General features: G+C 35.7%; 1 protein-coding gene across 14 annotated transcripts in view; it reads left to right on the plus strand.

Moving 5' to 3' along the window:
• NAALADL2 (N-acetylated alpha-linked acidic dipeptidase like 2) overlaps positions 1–24,911 on the plus strand; it is a 1,546,126-nt gene that overhangs the window by 1,348,975 nt on the left and 172,240 nt on the right. For all 14 annotated transcript variants that reach the window (XM_074190946.1, XM_074190945.1, XM_074190943.1 and 11 more), the window contains one exon: positions 15,274–15,369. In XM_074190946.1, the coding sequence (XP_074047047.1) occupies positions 15,274–15,369 (96 nt within the window). The remainder of the gene's footprint in view (positions 1–15,273; positions 15,370–24,911) is intronic.

Below are 24,911 nucleotides of genomic sequence, written 5' to 3' on the forward strand. Positions count from 1 at the left end.
CAATGATGAACCAGCAAAAGAGACTGAGAAGTTTTCAGGCAAGTAGAAGAACCAGGAGATAAAAATATCAAGAAATACAGAGAGAAGAGAATGTCTAGTCAGTTGCTAAGTTATTAGTGATTCTACCTTCATTTATCTCACCTGTCTTCTCCTCTCTATTCAAACAACCAGCAGAATAGGTTGTTATTCCATCTTACTTAATTCATCTCCTTGATCCATTTTATTTCCTCTGCAATTCATCTTCCAAACAGATTAAAAATGGATATTGCTAAAGTACTCATCTATCTGTATCACTCCTCTACTCAAGAAGTTTCTGACCTTTGCAGACTATAGAATAAAATAAAAAGTTATTTTATTTGATAAAGCCTTCTAATTCTGACCTTAGTCCACCTCTCCAGACTTATTGTGTTACTCTACTTCATTTGCTACATGTCCCAGCCATACTAACTTAATTGCTGTCCCCCATACATAATATCCCAACTCCTGTTAAACCCACCAATTGAAATGTTTCTTTTGTAAGAAAGAGTAAGGCTTAGAACTCCCAAGAAATTGACCACCACCACCTGAAAGAGCAGTTCGAACTCTCTGTATATCCCTTTCCATGCCAACAGTTCTCATCTTTGTACAGGAAAGAAGAAAGCATATTTCCTCCTCAGTTCTCTAAGCTATTTTGTTCATTGAAATTCATCATAATTCAAGCTCTTTTTTTGTATATTTTCTCATTTACATCACTGTAGACATTGGCACATTGGTTTTTTTCCTCCTCCTTTCATTGTAAATCAGGTATGAGAGGATTTGTCTGCAAACAATAATAATCTATTCAAATAATCCATTATGTTGTATGTCAGTATCCCAGCCCTAAAAATTACTAGTGGCAGGTTGTGGGCAAGTCAGTGATTTAATCTCCCTCCAGATGATTCCCCAACTGTAAAATGGGGATAATACTTGCCATCGCTTTCCTCAGAATGTTGTAAAGAAAATGTATTGTAAACTCCAAGTTTCATGGAACTGTGGGTTAATATTGTGATTATTAAAGAAGAGTGATTCTTCCCTAGCTATAAGAACTAATGTAAGTTGGTGTTTTTTTTACTGAATTGGGTTAGGCTTAGTGAAATTTCTTTTTTGTACATGGATTATCAAAAGTCTGTTACTGCAGATTACCATAGCTCACAGAAAGAGATCGATTTTGATGTTTACTCTAACTAAATTTTATTTGCAACTCTGGTTAGTGATAGAGAATATTATTGCCAGAAGGGTAAAAATGTCTTTTTATTCCCTTAGCTTTCTTTTAATCATCTCCTTAGCCCTTCTTAGAATATTTCTTGTCCCCTTCCAGAAGTTCCTTCTGTAGAACAAGCTTCTATGCTAGGGAGAATTTTTCATTTCATGGATATTATTCAACATGAATTATGTGATAGGCATTGTCCTAAAACAGAGAAACAAAGACAAAAGAAAAAATAGTCCCTGACCTCATCAAACTTACATTCTAATGAAGAGAGACAATATATATACAAAATACGTGCAAGTTAATCTGAAAAGTTCAAGCAGTAGCTAAGAATAGAATCAGAAAAGCTTTCATGTAGAAGTGTATACCTTATCTGAGTCTTAAAGGAAGAAGAGGTACTCTGAGAGGCCAGTTGAGGAGGCAGAACATTGCAGATAAACGGGCTATGGCCACTTAGAGATGGGTGATAGAATAACCTTTGTGAAGAGAAAGAAGAAGGAAAGATATTGTCATTCTTTGGGGTAAAAACCTTAGCATTCAGTATTGTCATTCATTCAGCACAATGTATCACATTGATTGACTGGAGAATGGATAGACTGAATCTAAATATAATAATAAGCTATGTTTCTATAGTACTTGATGTCTATCCTCTTATTTGAGCCTCACCACAACTCTGGGAATATTGAATATTATATCCTCACTTTTGGCCATGAGGGAAAGCTCAAGAGATTTGGACAGGTTGACTATCTGATAAAAAGACACACAATTACTCAGTGTCAGATGTGAGATCTGAATCCAAGTTTTTCCCAACTCCATGATTACATACAGTATTCCAAGAAAGTTAGAGTTCAGAGATATAAGTCAAAGAGTTAATAAGAGCAGAGATGTTACTAAGCTGAAGATACTGAAGGAGTGATGATCTTAGGACAGATAAATACATACACACACATATATTTTATACATGTATGTACATGTGAATGCATAAATACAATAAACCTTACATATATCTTGTAACATATACATTATATTGCACATTGTATACCATCTATTATAATGTATAATTATTATAATGTATATTTCATATATTTATATGTCTATTTGTAATTTTTTATCTATGTATGTTTGAACATATTTGCATATATATGTTCTGTGCCATCTTCTTTAGTTGATGCCCTGTATAAGGCCCCAACACTGGGTGCAGCTCAATTGTATTGGACCCAAGAGATGGTTGAAGCCAAAAGAAGGGTCAGTATCTTACTAGAATAACTATACCAGTCAATTGAGCATTAGATAGATCTGAGCCTAAACTTACTAGTTTGAGTTATGAAAGTTTAAACACTTGAAGGTAAGTTTTGTGTGATCACTTCAACCAGAAGAAGAAAATATTATTTTTAATTCAAAGGTCTTAGATTCCCTTGGAATCTCTAGAAAACCAGCAGGGACTATAAGCAAAGGGTATATATTGGATGGACCACTGAAACCAATAGCCAAAGGAGTCGTTCTGTAGTTGCTTTGAAAACAGAAATCTTCAGTTGTCTTATAAACTAGAACAGGTCAGACTTACTTATTCAACCACATTCTTTTTGGTCATCTCCTCTGGATTGAAAAAGTAGTTTGTGGGGTCTTATCTGATCACTTTTACATTAAAGAATATTTTCTGACATAGGTAACTTTTTTCAGAAAGAGAATTAGAGTAGACTCTGAATACCACCCAAGAACAGACAGAAGAAGCAGAGCCCTAACCTTTTTGTTTTTGCAGTAATCCTTTTAGGATTTGACCTTAGTAACAGAGATTCTTGTACCTACAGGTCCAACTTGGTCCTCATAACTGTAAAAGCAGGATTTAATGTTGTCTTACACTTCTGACCTGTTAGCTTTGGGAATCACATTCAACAGATGCAATGGTATATTTAAAAGCTCTTGACTTCATTGGGATTATTTAGAAATAAGACAGCATGAGGTAATGATCTGGACATTGAAATTCAGATGTAATGTCCTTAAAACAACAAAATATTTAAAAAGGGAAAACAAATTTTGCTTGATCTACCATCCATACAAGAAGTACCAGTTGGATAAAGAATGAAATTAAATGAAATGACTACTACAGGAAGTCATGTGGAAAGCCTGTAGAGTTTGCTTATCCATATGTGTGTCTTGAGACAACAGTGAAAATGGGCAAAAAGTTGGCCACAGAAGTAAAAAGAGGGAAGAGAATGAAGTAGATTGCATTCAGGAAATTTTTTGACTCTGTAAATTACTCCAAATTTTTCCCTCAAACTAAAAATATAATTTTTTAACTATTATTTGGTAGCGCATTAAAATCATGACAAACAAGAAAATGCATCAGAAATACCTCTAATCTTCCATTTTAAAAATAAAGGCAAACAATAATATAAATATATAATATATATAACAAATAATACAAAATTAAAAGCATTGATTTTTTTTTACAATTTGAGTCCTCTTTTGGTTGATTCATAAATCAATTGATTACTATCTAGAGATCTAAGGGATGAAAGAAGTTGAGTCCCAATTAAAAAGAAAAAGGAGGCAATTTGTTTTAAGATCAAAATTTTAATGCTCAAATTTGAATCAGAAGTGTACCATTTGGGGTGGCTAGGTGGCACAGTAGATAAAGCACTGGCCCTGGAGTCAGGAGTACCTGGGTTCAAATCCGATCTCAGACATTTAATAATTACCTAGCCGTGTGGCCTTGGGCAAGCCACTTAACCCCGTTTGCCTTGCAAAAAAGAAAAAAAAACCTTAAAAATAAAAAGAAGTGTACCATTCTCAGAAAGGTAAAACAGCAGTGTCTTTATCATATTGGTCATTCCAAAGGGGTTCAAAGGACAATTAAGATAGCTAGTAATTTTAGAATGAAAAGGGAAGACTGTAATTAGAACCCAAATGAAGATGTATTTGGCCCTTATATGTGTTTGTTCAAATAACTTCATGAAGAAACACACATCCTCTTGATTTTATATGTATGTATATATATATATATATATATATATATATATATATATATAGAGAGAGAGAGAGAGAGAGAGAGAGAGAGAGAGAAACAACTGCAAAATAAAATAATAAAAATAAAACCTATTTTAGTATGACCAAAGTAGAAAAATTTGGAGTCAAAAGAACTGGCTTTAAATTCTGCCTCTGACACTTAAAAATTGTATAACTTAATCTTTTTTTTTTTTAGGTTTTTGCTAGGCAATGGGGTTAAGTGACTTGTCCAAGTTTGCATGGCTGGGCATTTATTGAGTGTCTGAGGTCACATTTGAATTCAGGTCCTCCTGACTCCAGGGTCAGTGTTCTATCCACTGTGCCACCTAGCTGCCCCTGTATAACTTAATCTTAACTTCCCTAGACCTCAGTGCCTCATCTATAAAATGATCTTAAAAATTCTGTGACCTCTAAAGTCCCTTCCCTCTCTATATCTAAGCTCTTAAAGTGGGCAGGGGGTTCCAACATAATGATTCTTTGTTTTAATATGCTTTTATTCATTTGACAGCATTTTTTGCTTGATGAAATATTGTATGTATTTGACTTCATAAATCACTTTAAATATGAATGAATAAAAAAAGACCTAGACTCAAATTTGAAGGAAAATAGTGTTTAGTATTTTGTAGTTTTCAGGAATCTCCATGTCTCTCAATCAATCAGCAAGCATTTATTAAGCTCCTACTATATGCCAAAGCAACTAGATCCCTCAGGGGATAGAGAACCAAGCCTAGAGTCAGGAAAACCCTAGTTCAAATCTGACCTCAGAGATACTTACTAGCTGTGTGACCTTGGGCAAATCACTTAAACTTGTTTGCCTCAATTTCCTTATTTTGAAATGAGCTGGAGAAGAAAATTGCAAATTTGGTATCTTTGCCATGAAAACCTTATGGATAATACAATCCATGAAGAGTCAGGCATTGTTGGGGATGAATGGGGATGAATAAAACAACGTTGTCTGACATATTCCATTTAACAAACCTTTATTGTGTCCACCATGTACCAGATTGTCCCCTAGGCATTGATCTTACAATGGCAAAATTTAAGATTACCCCCCTCTTCAAGCTATTGTTGCTATTGCTTATCTCCTTCCTTTACTAAAGGGTAATGTCTTGCAGGTGAATTGCATTTAAGTGAGACTGTCTTCAGGTAGTTTAGACTTATATTCTTATATTCTTCTGAGAGATAATGCATATAGAGAGGTCTAGAAAAATTGGTTGTTGCTAAGGGGTAAGAAAAAAATATTTTGGTCATGGAATTCCGACCCCATAAATCTGAAGTCATTTATGTATTGTTACATGTTTTTGCACAACTTTTTGCACATAGGAAGAGGTTGCTAGGAGCAATTTGGAGGACAAAGTTAAGTGATTGGAGGTTTCGGTTTTGTTTTCTTCAGCTTATAATACTACTTCAGTCATAGGCTGAACCTTTAAGAAAGGACTGAGATATCAATAAAATGAATCACAATTTTCCAGCCCAGCTAATATTCTAGGATTGGTTTTCTCCAGTGTTTTTAAAGGTAGCAAATGAATGTCAGGTGAAGGCTTTGAATGGAATTTCCATCATACGCCTGGTTAAAAGGTCATTGAAAGCCTCCAACATCCCCACCAGGATCTGAATAAGGAATTTGTTCCTTTCTTAACCTGATGTTTAGACTCCTCTACTCTCACTCATTGCTTTTACAGTTGATTAGATGCAACCCTGAGAAAAGTATGACTGCAGGTCAGTGCTATGATGTTCTTCAGAAAGCTTTCCTGGAGGCAAATACTCTCCAAAAATGGGAAAAATGCCATTGCTAAATTTATTCAAAGCCTTCCCATGAGGACCCTATTTTTCTGAAGGCCTTTTTCTTTTGGAGTTTTTGCTGCTCATTTCATGTTAATTCCCCCAAAGAATGAGAAAAGACATGATGAATCAAGGATTCTTCCCACTGCTGATTTGTCTAAGTCTCAAGTGACCTTGGTTTGGTGCCATAGTTCTGGGGCAAAGACAGGAGATGAGAGTCATATCTTAGAGGTCAGAGACAATGGACTAAACTGAAAGTTAGGGGGACAAAAGGTTTTAAATCTTCATCAATGTGATTCCAGGGCTTGTGGTTTATTAATATATCAAGCATCTAAGGTTGAACATTTTTTTAGTGTTTTCCAAGGAGAAATGAAAAGTCTACTCATTACCAGTTAATTAGAAAACTAGATGATCTCCCACATTCTTTCCCATTCAATATCTGATAGTTGTACTTGTACCAGTCTAATCCTTCATTTAGCATTTTATTAAAAATTCTTATACTATCCAGAGTGGCAGGCAAGGTCTTTAATTTAAATTCTGATTTACTACTCATTTCCTTTGTGAACTTGGGCAAGGCATTTGATCTCTACCTCACTTTTTTCTTTAATAATGGTAAGGAAGATGATAATGATGCCAAAAAGCATTTATATATTAGAATTAATATATTTTGTATATTAATTAATTCTATTGTCTATTGAAATAGATTGTTACAATTTCCAGTTTTAACCAAGATACATAGCACATAAATGACTTCTGGGGCCACTCAACCAGGGAGCATCTGAGCAAAATTTGAACTCAGGACTTCCTTATTGCCAAGTCTTATTGCTTTAGTGGTTCCACCTAGCTAACTATCTAAAGTGAGGAAATTGGACTGTATGACCTTACTGGTCCCTTTGGGCTCTGTACTTAAAATTCTATGACTGTCATTTTGTAGATGAGGAAACTGAGGTTGAGAGAGGTAATTTACATAGCTTTTTTCTCTCTAAAATTAGAATGATAAACTAAATAACTTTGAAGGATGTTGGTAAGATTAATAAGATAGTATTTGTGAAGCATTTGTAAAGCTTGATCTTTTCAAAGTACAATATGAATGCTAGCTTTCATTATCAACAGTTCAAAAATATTGATAATGATAATGATAAGGCTGAGCAAGGATTCAAACCCAGAACCTTCAATTGTAAAGTCAGTGTTTTTTCCAATGTCTTACACTTTTGCTTTTGCCAATTGGGATCTATGGTTTATCATGAACATTTTGATGCTTCATACTTTTTAGGAAGTGGATCATAGTTTGTTTATTTTTTAGGTTTTTTGCAAGGCAAATGGAGTTAAGTGGCTTGCCCAAGGCCACACAGCTAGGTCATTATTAAGTGTCTGAGACCGGATTTGGACCCAGGTACTCCTGACTCCAGGGCCGGTGCTTATCCGCTTATCCACCGCGCCACCTAGCCACCCCTGGATCATAGTTTTAGAACATCCATATCTTATCTTGTCCACTTCTTTTGGAGTTGAGGAAACTGAGATCCTTGGTAAAAAAATAAATTGCCAAAAGTCACACAGATAACAATTGTCACAGTTGGAATTTGAATCCAGGTTCTTGAACCCAATTTGCTGCTCTTAAGTACCTATGTAAATAATGTATTTTGTAAACTTTTAAAAAACTCTGGAATATTTCTTTCCTTGTTCATGACTGAATTAATGGAAGAGGTGTCTTTAAATATTAGGCAGGCTCTTAAGTTTCCCCCAAGTCTCATCATGTATTACTTGACTAACAGGCAAAATGAGGAGCTATTTTATGGAATAAATGATTTTATTTGTGGAAACTTGGAAGACTCCAGTCAAGTTTTCAGTTATCTCTGTTGGTATTAACAAAATTGTTTGAATTAACATGTTTAGTTTTAACCAATAATAAACTATAAGACTGAATTTTTTATCTACATAAAATATGCTATTTGCTCATAATGACATTCCCCTTCTCCTAACCCCAGTTTACTTTGCAACCACTGGAGACCCAAGAGAACTGAGTAGAAAGCAACAGGAACTGGGCTATTGTACCACTAATTCAACACCTTATGCCATTCTATATAACACCTATAAATGAAATTAGTGTCTATGATGAAAATAAAACTGCCATCATGGATTTTCCATACATTAGCTCAACTAATCTTCAAAACCACACTGGGAAGGAAGAAGTGACACTTTGGATATGGGAGGAAATGGGTTTCAGGAAAGGGGCTTAAAGATCAGATTCATTTTAGGGTGAAGAACTCATCTATCTCTGACTGAGGAGGGTAAGAAAAGGTATAAACTTTAATTCATAGCTTGCTCCAAAGTTTACAAGTCACTCCAAAAAGTTCAATGTGACTACAAAAAGTGCACTGGTTAAGTTCTCTGGAGAAGTGGCAAGGTAGTGAGTTTCTTAAAGGAGTGGTTCATAAGTAGGAGTTGAGGTTTAAAAAAAGGTTGACGTACTTAAAAAGAAAAAAGGAAAGAAAAGAAACTTAAATCTACATGAAGCTGGAACCATATATTGGTAGTTACACACCTAGAAAGTAATCAAGTTAAAAGAGAGAAAAGAAACTTAAAGAAAAGAAGAGGGGCAGCTAGGTGGTGCAGTGGATAGAGCACCGGCCCTGGAGTAAGGAGTACCTGAGTTCTGAGTTCAGATCTGGTCTCAGACATTTAATAATTACCTAGCTGTGTGGCCTTGGGAAAGCCACTTAACACCATTTGCCTTGCAAAAACTAGAGAGAGAGAGAGAGAGAGAGAGAGAGAGATTGAGAGTGTTTCAACTAACTGGGAGTCCAGAAGGAAAGAGAGATCCTCCTGGGTGGAAGCCCAACTTTCCAGTGAGGACAAGGGTGGTGCTTGAGGAATGATTTAGCATTGGCTCCAGGTGTTCTCCAATGAGCATACCAAAGGGGTGGTACCCAAAGAGTGACCAAGACAGCATTCTATTTTCCTATTAGCTAAGCCTTCTTTTGCCCCAAGTGTCTGACCAAAAAGAAATGGAGAACAGCTCTGTGACCAGAGTTCCCCAGCTATACCACCATCTCCAAATGAGGCTCCAAAAGGCTTAATTGACTTGCTCAGTCTCATAGAAAGTAAATAGCAGAAGGAGGGCCCATACAAATCCAGCTCTCTACAACATCATTTTTATTTCAAAAAGCCCAATTTTTGATATCATTTTGTAATTTACAAAAATCCTTTTACTGCATTATCTCACTTGATATCCTTAATAAGTCTGTGAATTGGCTACTATTATTATTATTTCCATTTTATAGGTAAGTAAAACAAAGTTCCATGATATTAAGTGACTTGTGCAAAATCATTCAACTAGTAAACAGTAGAGTTGGAGTTTAAATCTGGCTCTTAACCCCAAATTTGATGTTCTTTCCTTGTTCTCATGCTCCTTTTCTAGGATTAATTTGTTTAAGAGGAAGACTTGAAGAGAGGAAGACCTAAGTTCAAAAGCTACCTTTGTAACCCTTGTCAAGTCCCATAATCTTTCTCTGCCTCAGTTCCTCAACTGTCAAAAGAGGATAATAAAGACATCTACCTTGAATGTTTACTGTGAGGATCAAGTGTTTTAGGACAAGTAAAAAGCTTTGTAAACCTTAAAAAGGATTATATAAATGCTAACTATGCTGCACCCACTCTGAATCAGACGCTTTGTTAGGCAAAGACAACAATAAAACAGTCCCTGCAGTCAAAGAATTTACATTCCAAGTATAGGGATGATATGGTCTATTAGGAAGAATGGTAAACTGGGAATCAGAAATCAGGTGACCTTGGACAATTCCATCCCTTCTCTGAACCTTGCTTTCCTTAAAAAGGAGAGACTTGAAGTAGATGGCAAATCATTATGAGCAATAGCAGTACCTTGGATATCATATTTTTTTCTGGGTTCTAAAAACTGAAATGCAAAAAAGGATTGGGAAAATAATAGACTCTTCTTTCCTTTACATAAAAGTCTATTTTTCTACTACCTACTCCTAGCCTCTAGTTGGTTGCTCTGATTACAGTTAGGGAAGATTCATTTCCAAGGTCATGATCATAATTAACATAGTCCATCCCACAAGAGACATGTTGCTGTAACATCCTAACCTTTGGGCATTTTCATTCCAAACATGGAATTTGAGGCTGGATGGGCATTCTCTTCTCCAGATGAAGTAAAGAGCCTAGGAGCGAGTGAACACAGGATCTGAACTCCATTTTCTTTTGTCTAATCTGGGAGTTTCTGACTACAGCTTTGAAAAGCATTCAGGAGGAAGGGTCATGCTCTACTCACTGTTGGGAAGGAATTGTCTGTGACAGATCAAAGCCAAATAGCTTTTCCAATGGGAAACTAAATGGAAGGGGTAAGAAAGTTTTAACCTCAAGATTGGAACTAAACAAACTTTTATGAGCAGAAAAAAAATGTGAAAAACAATTAGTGTGGTGGTGAACTAGTTTAGTTGACTGATCTAAATCCAGGATAAAGTGAAACATTATGCTTTGTTATTGGGCTTTTTGGTTCTTCCTTAAAAGGGACCACTAATTGTCTTTCCTCCTCATCCCCCTCCCAATGTTTTGTTTATCCCTGGTTAATGGCCTTATGGTCACAACCATGGACCAGGAATTAGCAGCCTTGTTCCTGCCAAAATGAGATGATAGGACTTGGCAAGCCACTTCCAGCTAAATAAATACAGATAAATGCAGACTATGAAATCATTCTTGAAGTGTATTATGACTGAAAAGGGGTTACTTTAATGGTCTTACCTGAAGTTTTAGTAGAAATTTATTCTCTGTTGCATTTTAGAAAAACTATTTTGGGGGGATGGTGGGAGTATGGTCAGGGAGTAGAGAGGGTAGACAGAATCTGTATTTTGCTATTAAGGAAACTGCATCTACTCATGAATATCATCAAATGCTCTGCTTTATGATTATTGTTGTGGAGTCATTTCAGTCCTGTTCAACTCTTTGGGACCTTGTTTGGTGATTTGTTTAGATACATTTTTTTTCTCCAGCTCATTTTTTAAAGGAGGAACCTGAGGCAAACAGATTAAGTAACCTACCTAGGGTCATACAGAACATATCTGAAATCAGATTTGAACTTGGATCATTTTGACTACAGTCCTTTTGCTCTGTCTACTGTGTTATCTAACTCTTCTACTACTCAGAGAATTTCCTTTATCACTGAGAGATTAAGGGACTTCTCCTGGATCACAGAGATTACTTGTCACGTCTTCCTGACTCAAATGTCGGTTATCTAACCATTACTTTCTCTCTTGAAAACCAAAAATTATTCTGTTAACATTAATGTCTTCACCACCAGTTATCAACGCCACCACCACCATCATCATCATTTCAGAATCAAGAGGCCTGTATGGATATTCCTGCTATTCCACTGCACTTAAGTTCAGATCCTACCTATGACATTTAAGTAGTTCCTCTGAGACTCAGTTTCATCATATGAAAAATAAGTGGTTGACTCACCAACCTCTGTGGAACTCTCCAGGGATATATCTAAGATTATATGGTCTTTTTCAAGACATTTGATCTCTGTGGTCTCAGTTTATTTGTCTATAAAGAGGAAATGTATAAGATGATCATCTAACAATCTATATATCTTTATTCTGGTTTCTAATTAATGGAGAGAAACAATTTCAGGAAATTTGGTGCCTATCTATCCATCAACTCCCATGATAGATTTTGCAGAACCCCAGGCTTGGTGTGCATTCATCCACTCAAGAAAACAGGTGCAAACCACTGAGATAGGTAAATACCATCATTAAAATGGGAAATAATTAGGGAGCAAACCACATGTGTTTACATTTCAGTAAATTCCAAAGCTGGGTGTTTATAAAAGGAGCATATGTGTAGATGGAAAGGAGAGCAAAGAGGACAGGAGAGCATAGAACTTCACCTGAAAACACCTCCTGTAAATCTTCATTGGAGATGATTACTAAAGAGATTCAATCACGACAGAAAAGAGATCAGGGGTATAGACCTGCTTCCTCTTCCAATATCCATCATACCCACATTTCCATAGAAAACCAATGGAGTGACAATCAGCGCTTAATTTCTGGGCCACGAGTTGAGCATCCACTAGGATGTACAAAGCAACTGCTGAGAGTATAACTCAATCACCCAGTCTTCTTCATTAGCCAGTTGTAGGGGAAGAGCTAACAGAAAATCAATACAACTTGGGTCTAGTCCCGTGTTAATCAGCAGTTGGTCATATTGTAGACCTTGAAGATGAAAAATAGCAATAGTAATTCATATCTATGACATGCATTTTAGATTTATAAGGAAGTTTTTTAAATAACAATCTAATGATGTAAACAGAGAAATTAGATGAATTTAAAGAAAACATAAGCTTTCTGAGCCTCAGTTTCCCTACCTGTTTTTTGAGAAAATTTAATGATATAATGGATATATATGATCATGGAAATAAAAAAAATGAGTCATTCTATTAAAAAAGTTTGATGCCTTTTTTTTTAGGTTTTTTCAAGGCAATGGGGTTAAGTGGCTTGCCGGAGGCCACACGGCTAGTTAATTATTAAGTGTCTGAGACCGGATTTGAACCCAGGTACTCCTGAATCTAGGGCCGGTGCTTTATCCACTGCACCACTGCGCCACCTAGCCACCCAGCCACCCTGATACCCTTTTTTTAAAGTAAAATTTTTTTGTTATCCATTATATTCATATTTATAATATATATTTATTATATATTATATCATACATGAATATGTGATATAGTATAATGATATATTAATACATATAAATGTATATTTATGCACATTATTCTCTCATTCCTCCAAGGAATCTCTCTATTATAACAAAAATAATGATCTATAAAAATAACCAATAAATGAAAAAAGTCTGTGAATATAAGTACTGTTCCATTCACATAGCCTCCCCACCTTTACAGAAGTAAGGAGTTGCCTTCTTTTATTTCATCAGTGAAGCTTAGTCTTTCAGAGATTTGACTGCATTTTATTATGATGGTTTTCTTGTCCTTTTTCCCTCTATTTACATGTTGATTTAATAGCAATAACACATTGTTAGAGTTATTTATTTTTGAAATACTTCTTGATTGATTGATGGATTAAGGTCACAGCCCTACAGTCTTGGAGATGGACTCAGCTGAGAGCCTTCCTGGCATAGAGCAGGACTAGGGTGCTAAACTGCCTCATCACTGCTATGTTTCTCAGGACACAAGTAAGAGGACTCACAAAGTTAATAGCAACAAAATGACTTCAATACGCTAGTAATAAATGGAAGAATCAGCAATATTAAACTTTGCAAATGTGATACTACAACTAGAATATTCCAGAAAGATGATAACTGAAGAGGAGGAGATAAACCTTTCATTGTATCCAGCAAATCCTTCAAGATTGGGCCTGGTTTTGATTTGTCATTTGGAAAATGAAAAAGGAAATTTAAGTAAACTGTCAGGAGATCCACAGATACACACATATAAAATTGATTTTGTTATCAGAAGATAAAGATAGGGATTGTTCTTAGATTTGGGATTTCACTGGAATGGGGAATTTCTGAGTGATAAAACTCATGACTTGCTATAACCACTCATAGTCTTAAAGAGATACCTAGAATACTTAAAGATCAGTGAAGTCACACAGTTAGTATCTGTCAGATATGGTATTTGAACCCAGGTCCTCCTTACTTTAAGGCATGTTTTTTATCCATTCTGATATACTTCATCAGAAGACTAGCGGTTAAATGCTACATCTGTCATTTCTGAAATTTAGTTCCTTTGTCAGTCAGGGTGGGAGGACTGAGCTCGATCTCTTCAAAGGTCCTTTTTAAATCTAAAAGTCTATGATCCTGTTGTTGATGGTTAAAAAGAAAGGTGACAATTATTTTCAATTCTTTTCATTTATTTAGTTCAATTTAATTAGTAAAGATTAAGTATCTCCCATTGAGTTAGCACTGTGTTGGTGCGAGGCAGAGAGAGAAGCAAAAAATGAAGATAGTCCCTGCCTTCAAGGATTTTGCATTTTATTGGTTTCTATAGTACCTCGAGCTTATACATCATTTTCACATAAATTTATTCCTTCTAGTCATCTTGTGGCAAGGAGTAGGGTAGGTGTCATAATGTAGAAGAGGAGGCCACTCACGAAAAGTCAACCAGCTGTCTGAGGGTGGAGTAAGCATGACACACTACATTCATCTTTTTAGCTTTTTTTATTTTTCTGAGAACAAACTTTTAAATGCATTTAATTCAGTTAATTGTTGCATTAAAAATGTATGCTCCTACTTAAAAAATGAGGGTCATCTATTTATTAAGGAAAACTGGCAAGTCTTGGCTCTTCCCAGGAACTAGAATTGTGTAACCTTGGACACATCAATTAATCTTTCTACTCATATTATCATATATAAAGTAAGGGAATTAGATAAGACCTCTATTTTTTTTCCAACTCTAATAGTATGTGATCCCTACTGAGAAATAAAATGGTTTCTTAAAAAAAGCACTCATCATTGATTATTGTTCAATAATAATAATTCCCTGGGTTGCTGAGAGTTGCAATCTGCAGCTTTGGTTTTTTTTTCTTTTTGTACTTTTTTCTTCTTCAGTCTATAGGGATACTTTGATTCTTGGTCCATCTCATTAAGCATAAAATAATTTATTTGTCCTCTCACTAATCCATTATTTTCCATCTTAATATTCATGGGTGATCTGCTGGAGTGTGGTTCCTTTGGGCATCAATGTATCAAGTCATTTGCTGGCTCAGGATAAAAATAAATCCACCAAAGTTTCTTTTTACTTCTTGTTTCAAGTTGATTTTGACAGTAGTCAGAATTGAATTTAATTTTTTCTCCCACTTGAGTATTTTGTAGTCAGCCTATCTTTCCATTCTTGCTTTTTCAGTCCTTAAACCCTAATATATTATAGATTTAGGAGACATGTGAAAGCTTGGCAATTGTCCTTGAACCAAAGGTAGCAAACACTGCATCCACAACTTTGCTTGGAAAAAAGGGCAACTGTCAAGGATGATAGCCTCTGGCCAAGAAAAGGGTGCCATCAAACCAACTTCTTGGCCAACAAGTCACTGTAAAACATCAAGAATTTCACACTTTCTGTCTTTTGAAGAGAAGTTTAATGGGTTATTTAGATTAGTAAAATGATGTTCTAAAAGCAGCCAAAAAAGTCTTAAAATACTGAGTTTTTTTAAACTTTAAAGGAAATCCAATACACATTTGAAGAAAAAAAATCAATGCAAAGTCTTAAAGACTTCTCTTCTGATTTGTCACAGGGTCCAAGCTTTCTCTCTGAGGCCCTTTTCCCTGTACGGCCTGCAGAAATTGAAGAATTGGATCCTTTTTTCAACCTTCATGAAACCATTGCGAAGGTAAGTGTGAAGTAAGATGATCTATTAATTATCCGGGCCATTTTTAAAACTTCATTTTATTTTGTGACAGTTATGGTGCTTCAGAAGGGGAAAGTATATTTTTATGTCTTGTCTGACTCTGCTAGATAGTTAAAATTTTCTTTGAAAGATAAACTTATTTCAGCAAGGAAAATCACATTTATTCCAAAATATAGCCTTTTAGACCAAAAAGAGACCCAATATACCACCTACTGCAAAATTTTCATTTTGTAGACTTAGAAACCAGGGGTTTGCAGTGAGGGGCAGAGGAAGTGCCACACCTCTGATTGTGAAGGGTTGATGTAGACAAGTGGTACATACTAACCATTTACTGGGTATATGTGCTCAATCCTAGCCATCAGAGGTAAGGCATAGATGAAGTACTCTCTCCCTCCTCTTCCTGCCCTTACCACAGTCCCTGGTGGTAACTCTATTAGAGATTGGGGAAATGACTTGTTCAAGATTATATAGCTTGTCAATATTAATTACCTTCCCTCTGTGTATATCTCCATTATTTTGAATTATTAACCATTGCCTCCTTATTTCTGAAGGCAGGTTTGACTCACTGACAAAATTTTCAATAACTGGAGTTATTTAATACACTTCTATAAAGAAGATAAGCTAAAGGCCTTTCATATTTATATTACCTGAGCACTTTATTTTATGCATAAAATATATTTTATTCATGCTTTTTGCATTATATGAATCACTTTCCAGCTTACTTCATAATGAACTCTCTTTTGTGATGAGAAAACAAAATGAAACAATCCTCCTGTGTGGTCCCGTCCATCTCTTCTGTTTTTTGAATCTCTCCTTCGTAGGAGGAAGCCCTTTGAACTCAAATCAGAGATTGTGAACTTTATTCAGAGAACCTTGTGGCTGAGTGCCTGTTGAATTGTTTGTTTCTTCTGTTACTGAATTTTCTTATAGTAGGAGTTTTGTTTTTTTCAAAAACGTTCAGATTTAGCCTGACATTTGTCTTTTTGATGTAATACATAGAATCCAAAGAAAGTAACAAATGAGGCTCTGTGTGGATGCCAAAAGGTGTAATCCATCATTGAACCAGTGACAATGGGTGACTATAGTACAAAGTGGCTGAAGGACAACAAAAATTGCAGCTGTTTGGAAAGTGTGATTCTCATCCTCTCCACCTACCTTTTCTTGCAAGAGAGAAATTGTTCTCTCTTGGCATCATAGAATCTGATCCAGATCATTTATTGGAGATAAATAAACAAATTACTAGCTAGAATGTCAGCCCCCAGATCCTGTCACCCATGATTAAATTATGTGGGTGTGTGAATTTAGGAAGAAACAGGATGGAGACTCCAAAGAGAATCTGTCAAAGTAACTTGCCTTTGCTTAGCCTGGGGAAGACTTGAGGGGGAGAGGAAGGGTAAATAACCATCATCAGGTATTTGACAGGCTATCAGGTCTATAACAGTTAGCCAGCTGCCTGCAGAGACACCTCTTCCTTCCTGGGGGGGTGGTCCTTAAACCAAAGCTGGATGTTCCCTTTTTCCAAATTCTGGCTCCTACCTATCTTCTAGATTTATCATGCATTCGTCCTCTTGTTTAATTAAAATAATTGAAAGCCATTATAGTTTGGGGTTAGAGGAAAGCCATGATCAGAGTTTTGTTCTTGGAAAATTAATCTGGCAGTAAATAAAAACTAAATTTGTAGTATTTCTCCACTAGAACTCAACATTTTCCATATGTATGTGTGTGTGTGGAGTTATGCATATATCATTAATACATATTAATATGTAGGATGAGGCAAAAGCTAATTCATATAATGCTAATTCAACATTTCCCTCCTTGATCTCCTGACTTTATTTCCATTTTATTCTTTCTCTTAGAGAAAAGTAAGATTTATTTATTCTTTTGAAGGGGATATCAGAAGATACCTTCATCAATGCAGTTGTTGATACTATCATCATTGCTCTCTCCATTTTATATTCAGAAGACTGAGAAATGGAAAGAACAAAGAAAACTATCAGTCAGTCAAGCAGTAACATTTATTAAGAGTCAGACACATGTCCAGCAAAATGTTAAGCACTGAGGAGACAAAGAAAAGCAAAAGATAGTCCCTGCCCTCATGGAGCCCAACGTGCAAGCAAATAGATACAAATTCTATGCAAGATAAGTTGAAAGTGTTTAACAGACTGAAGGTGCTAGAATTAAGGGGAAAAGAAAAGGCTTCCTGTAGAAATTAAAATGTTGGTTGGACTTGAAGGAAACCAGATGGGCAGAGACAGAAAGGCAAAGAGTTCCAGGCTTGGGAATAATCAGAGAAAATGCCTGGGCCCAAGAGATGTAGTATCTTGTTTGTGGAACTTTGGTAACTCTTGAAGAAGTACTTGGTGAGGTATGGATAAATTATAAAAAAGGATAGAAAGGGGCTGCTAGGTGGCCTAGTGGATAAAACACCCGCCCTGGAGTCAGGAGTACCTGGGTTCAAATCCAGTCTCAGACACTTAATAATTACCCAGCTGTGTGGCCTTGGGCAAGCCACTTAACCCCATTTGCCTTACAAAAAAAAAGGATAGAAAGGAAGTTTTGTGGGATTATGAAGAGTTTGAATGCCAAACAAAGGATTTTGTATGTGAACTCGATGGTTATTGGGAACCACTGAAGTTTGTTGGGGATTGGGGAGGAGTGACATGATCAGACTTGCATATATAAAAATCAGTTTGATGGATTCAATTAAGGGGAGATATGTGTAGGCACACCCACTTTTAAGATGTTACAATAATCCAGACATGAGATGATGAGGACCTGTAGGGTAGTGGCAAGAGTGAAGCAGATTGGAATTGGAGTTTGGGAGTGAGACATAATGAAAAGTTGAGGATAACACCTAAGCTCTGAGCTTGCGGAGCTAAATAAAGAAGCTTGGAAAGTGGGATGATTTAGAGGGCAAAGACAAGAGGTTTAGTTTTAGATATGTTGAGTTTAAGATGTCTGCTAGGTATCCCATTCTTGATGTTGAAGATGTGAGATTGGAGATCAGCAGAATCATTAAGAACTCTAAAAATGTTGACATAGGTCAGAAGGGTTCGGAAAGAAGGAAGAAAGAAAGGAGGGAGGGAGGGACAAAGGGGAGGAGGGAGGAAAGAGTTTAGTTTATTGGGTCTCCATGGCCTTATATTGCAAAAAGTCTTTCGTAATGAAAAGTAATTAAACATTTAAAATATTCTAACATTTCCATTAACCTTAGATACTGTACTGAATATAAAGGAACTCCAGCTATATAAAGAACACTCACTTTAATTTCCCCTAGAGCAAGACTGGGCATGGGGTGGAGAGGAGGCTATCCATCTTCAAGTGTTGAAAGACCTGTCACATAGAAGGAGGATTGAGTTTGGTCAGATTGGCCCAGAGGAAGGAGAACCAGAATCAATAGATGGAACTATGGAGACAAGTTTAGAATTGACCTAAAGAGCTCCCTAAAACTCAGAACCCTCCCAAAGTAGCAGGGGGTTGGTTCAGATGGGATGCTTTCCTGGCCACCTCCCCCCCCCACTGAATTTCTTCAAGGATATGCTAGATGGTCACTCATTGGCCATGCTGTTGGGGAGGATTCTCATGCAGGAATGTAATGAATTCAGAGTTCCCTTCCAAATCTGATTTTCTGTAGCCTTTATATCTGTTATTCAATATTTTGCATTGATTATCTATACAGCTGAAATCCATTAAAACCATTCTATTTATGAATGAGCCATGAAAATAAAATCTTCAAACACATTTTTTTACAAAGTTTATAATTAAAACATAATTTGACTTGCTAGATGTTCTGCCTTTTCAAAGATCAGTGTTCAGTGATTAGAAATATTTTTAATTTGCATTTATATTTGTAAAAATAAAACAGGAACTGAAATAGAGAATATTGTGATCTCTCCTGAGATAACACTCTATCCACTAGCTTTGAAAAACAGTGCTCTGGTTCTGATGCCTTATGAAGTTAGAAAAAAGTCAAGAGACCAAATAGCTATCTTTTCTTCAGTTTTCTGGGTTTCAAAGGCCAATTGTATTCATGAAGCTGATAGAATTTCTGATGCACTTCTTTAGCAGATGCCCAGGAAACTGAAATACAACTGACAATGTGAATGAGTAGATTTGATTTTGCTCAAAGTACTTCTCATGTGGCTTTGTAACTGAAATTATGGAGAATTTTTAATACATCTCTAGTAAAACAAATTTAATAAAACAGCTTAATGCAGAGGCTGTGTTTATATCTATATATCTATTTATATATACATATTCTTGTGTATTTCCATATTTCATAGTACAGTATCTAACATATGTGTTTAATAGGTGTTTGTTGAATGAAAACAGTGAATTGATGCATTTTCTAATGTTTTGCAATTATTCCCCATCTTACCATTCTCCTGATCTCAACCCTAGCTTAAACCCTCATGAATTTGCTTTTCCACTATCTTATTAGTTTCTTAACTATATCCTAGTCTCCACCTTCTCTCTCATCCTGTTATGTCACTACCAACATATGTGTGTATGTAAAAATATATTCTTTGCCATTTAGTCATGTCAGACTCTTCCTGATGCTTTGGACCATATAAAAAAATTCATGGGATTTTCTTAGCAATGATACTGGGGTGACTTGTCATTTCCTTCTTTAGTAAATTGAGACAGAGTTAAAGTGACTTGCTCAGGGTCACATAATAAGTTCTGAGGTTAGATTTGAACTCAGGTCTTCCTGACTCCAGGTCCAGAACTTTATCCTGAGCCAAGTAATTGTTTTCAGTAAATATATACATATATTCATATATGTATATATACTGAGTCATGTATAACCATTAACATAGATTTAAATAGATGAGGATAGGGGCAACTAGGCTGTGTAGTGGATAGAGCACCCACCCTGGAGTCAGGAGGACCTGAATTCAAATCCAGCCTTAGATACTTAATAATTACTTAGCTGTGTGACCTTTGACAAGTCACTTGACCTCTTTACTGTAAATAATTAAAAACTAAATAGATCCTGTATCTAATGTATTTATAAGCAATATAGTTTAGCCTCCTGATGTCTTTGGAACAACTTGGGGGTTCTCTTTACCAGTGAAATCACATTCTCATCCTTATCTCCATGTATGTGAAATCACCTGTGTGTATATGTATGTAAGGTATATGCATAAAAGAAATATATTGATGCAGACTTTTAGCTCTAGCTTTTAATTTTAAAGCACTCTGAGATATTTTTTCCCTTGTGAAAATGATTTATTGTTAAAGGGTGTAGGATATCTTCATTCAAAGCTGCCCAGTATGTTTTCATGACTTATTACAGTAGCAGAAACAAATAAATACTCATAATGATTCTGAACGTGATGTTTATACTCATGAAACATAGTTGGAGCCATTCAAGGGAGATGATGGACTATTGCAACATACCCTTTGGGATTTTTAGTGTGGGGGTAACTATAGTTTTTTCTTTTCTTTGTGTGTGTGTGTGTGTGTGTGTGTGTGTGTGTGTGTGTGTGTGTGTGTGTAATTAAACTCAAAGACTTCCTTTACCAAAACTACAGATCTTACCAATTATATATAGAGAGAGAACCTAGAGAGGTTCACCTTATTGTGTAGCAGAAATATTATCATTTCTAAAGATACACTTCTACTATTAGCTTCTTTGTAGAGCTCATGAACCCATTATTACCCAAAGTGAGACTGTCAAGGAAATATTCCTTTTTTAAACAGAAGTTAAGAATTGAAATGATCTTTCCTCAATTGTGACAGAATATTACAAAATGGTATTTCTGCAGACAAAGATAGGAACGCATGAGAGAATGAATTGCGTGGGTACATGCTGGTGCAGAGCTACTCATACCCAGGGAAAGATTCTTCCACATGTTCAGGAAATATGGGAAATATTAAAAATGTCATTGAGTTGGCATTGTTATGTCCCTGTTGGACAGCTTTGCAAAGATCAAGTTGCTTCAATTCACCAACAATAAAAAGAACATTGATCAAGTATTTATCTATGTGAGGGGCTCAGTGATTGTCTAGATGAACTAAAAGAATTGTTGCCTTCTAGGAGTTTACATTCTCCTTACAGAATGTGCCCAAGCAAACAAAACAATGCAGATACAAAGAAATGCAAAATCATTTCAAAAGAGAAAAAATTGCTAAGTGGGGAGATCCAGAAAGCTCTTATTTATGAGATAAGACCTGAGTTCTTTAGGGTGTATTGAGGGGGGTTGTCTATCTGGTTTAAGTGACTTGCTCAGGTTCACACAGCTGGTAAATATGGAAGACTGAATTGGAACTCAAATCTTCTTGACCCCAAAGCCAATATTCTATAGACTGTGCCACCCAGATGCTCTTTTGAAATGTGTTTTTTTTTGTTTTGTTTTATAGTTTTTGCAAGGCAAATGGGGTTAAGTGACTTGCCCAAGGCCACACAGCTAGGTAATTATTAAGTGTCTGAGGCCAGATTTGAACTCAGGTACTCCTGACTCCAGGGCCAGTGCTCTATCCACTGCGCCACTTAGCCACACCAGAATGTGTTTTTGAAGGAAGAAAGGGACTGATTCTGCAAGGCAGAAGAATGGAGTTGATGCTTCCAGATCTTTCAGTAGTCTGATTGTGTACATCTCTGGCCAAGCTGAGTGATTGAAATGAAGGATAGTTTAAGGGAGGCCCCATGAAATAAGGGGAATGCAAGTGTTAGTCTGATTATGCAGAACTGGAAATGCCAGACTGAAGCTCAGAGCCCCTAAGTCAGTCATCAACTGTCTATTAAGGAGCCCCTTTTATGGGCCAGGCACTGTGATAAGCATTAGGTCTATAAAGAAAAAAAGAAATAACAGTCCTCCCCTCTCAAAGTTCATACTATAATAAGGAAAAAAACTTTACAATTGTGAATGTAATAAACCTGCATTTATGTTCACACATGTGTATGCATATGAATATTTACATAGATCCAGTACAAGAAACATGATCAAGATGTGCTTAAGGACACAGTTACTTAGTAAAGATCGCCTCTATAAAATATTAACCATTGACATTTTTTCCTAGATAAAAGTAGGCATCTATTCAATTTCTCTCTCTCTCTCTCTCTCTCTCTCTCTCTCTCTCTCTCTCTCACACACACACACACACACACACACACACACATACTTGATTAGAAGGAACTTGTAATTGGATGAGAAAAACAAACTCAGTGCTTTCCTCAAACCAGTCCTATAAGGAAGATAATATAATACTCTTATTCCATTTTATATAGGAGGAAAAATTAGGTGACCAGTCTGTATTTTAGATGGGATTCATATCCAGGTTCCCCAAATCTAAAGCCAGTGTTCTATAATCTAGAGCTATTATTTTTCATTTTGAAAAGGGGGGGAAAAGTTTTTCTTTTTTTTCTATGAATTTATACCCAAATGATACTTTTCCCCCCCTTCTCAAAGTGCTTAAGAGATAGCAGTGATAGATGATACAGCAAGAGAAAGATAGGAAATTAGCTCCAGATAACCCAGATCAGACCCCATTACATAAAATACTTTTAAAACAAGTCGAAGAGCAAAAAATATTTTCAAGCTTCAGCCAATACCCATCCTATTAGGTCAGCATTCACTGCAACAAAGCAAAATGGAAGAATCTGGATGGCCCTCTAGAATTGGCTATAAAGGCTTTGTATTTTTCTCCTTAGATGCTCTGAAGCCATCATTTAGTTGCCACCACGATAAAAGGTCATTCAAGATAATGGATAAGCTTAAAGGAAGCTAGAGGACACACTTCAGTCAGTGATATAGATTAGCCATAATAAATATATATTTTCTTGTTCCAGCTACCACCCCTTGAGAAACCTTTATTGATTGCTTTTCTTCTATAAGTGTGGCCACTGTTTTCCCAGAAATTCTAAATATTCTACTCTTATAAATCTTTTCCAACCATATTTTGCTGTTGTTGATGTGATAAAGAAAAAAATCTTAATTTATAAATAGTTCTCTTAGCAACTAATTGCTAACCTCATTTGAATTATGCAATGGTTTTCTCAAATGATTCACCCAATATGTCATTTAAGGTAGAATGAATGTAGTGTTTAAAAGTGAAATTGTTTCAATATATTAAATTGAGATTTGATACAGTTCAATACACAATTACTAAGCCTCTGTTTTATGAAGCACAGCTCTAAGGTTGATGAGAGGGAAAGGGGACTTGAATCTCTGCCATCTCATTGATACCAAATACCAATTCTTTCTCAAAGTGTGGTCTGCTGACCCTTGGTGATTACTGAGACTATTACAGGGGACAATGAGATCAAAATTATTTTCGTAGTAATACTGAAATGTTATTTGCCTATTAAAATATTCAACTTTTTTACAAGTACATATTTAATGCAGGATTTTCTTTGCATACTTCAACCAAAACAACATTGCAACACATTAGATGAGGAAGCAAATACAAGAATATAGCTATTTTCTATCAAGTCAAACATTAAAGTTATTTGTAAAACTATATAAAATAATGCCATTATCATTAAAATGGTTACATTGGAAAAAATGGGACTTTTTTTAAAATGAAAGATCTTTTATTTTAGTATGTGATGGGTTTGTTATTTTAAATTAATTAAGAAATATTTTTAATTATATCAGTTTTAATCTCACACAGTTAATTTTAAATTAGAGCACCTAAATCTAGAATTGACTGCTAGAATCAGATGCTGCTAGGCCATGAAGGAAATGATCCAACAATATGGAATGAAATGAAACATATCCAGGACTTTTGCTGAAATAGTAGTTCTGGAAAGTAGTTCCTATCACTGGGCAGAGGAAGGGAGGGGGGGGAAAGTCATTTTTTTTTTCTCTGAATGGCCCTTCTTAAGAGAGTTGGTGAGAGCAGAGATGTCTTTTTTTTCTTTCTATGTAAAGATTCATTACAATTTAAAGAAATAGATATGAAATTATCCTGTTACAAACTATCTAATTGATATTAAGAACAAGGATGATATCCACTGACAATGTACAATTCTGAGATTTACCTAATTGCTTTGATCTATGTCCATCAATTATGGAACTAAGACCATATCATTAATTATGTTTTCATATTGAATTTGGCATGTTTTCCTCCACGAGACTGGGAAAACTGTCAGAGTTCAACCTTTGTTTCTGCTGTTCTAACATTGGGCATTATATCAATAATTATTAGCAATGTTCATAGTTTAACCCTAGCTTTGACTCAGGTCTGTTGAGGCAGAGTTTAAAAGACTACAAATCCCTAGTAATACTGTGTCTAGATGTGAAATGATGAAAGACATGAAAGGCATGTGATTATACTCCCAGTAAGAATTAAAATTCTCTAAAAATAGACTGAGGTGTTCTGATCCCAGCCTTGTAGTAGGAAAGGTCACTCTTTCCTGGGGCTCTCAGAGTTGTCCCCACCCTCACATATGGGATAAAGAGATCCTAGGAAATAAAAAGGACAAGAGTCAAAGATGGGTGATTAGATTGGTAAGATTCAGTCTTAGCTAAATAAGACTATTAGAATGAGATCCCAGTCATATCTATCAGAAGTAA

The sequence above is a fragment of the Macrotis lagotis genome, chromosome 6, assembly GCF_037893015.1.
Source record: "Macrotis lagotis isolate mMagLag1 chromosome 6, bilby.v1.9.chrom.fasta, whole genome shotgun sequence".
Classification (NCBI taxonomy): domain Eukaryota; kingdom Metazoa; phylum Chordata; class Mammalia; order Peramelemorphia; family Peramelidae; genus Macrotis; species Macrotis lagotis.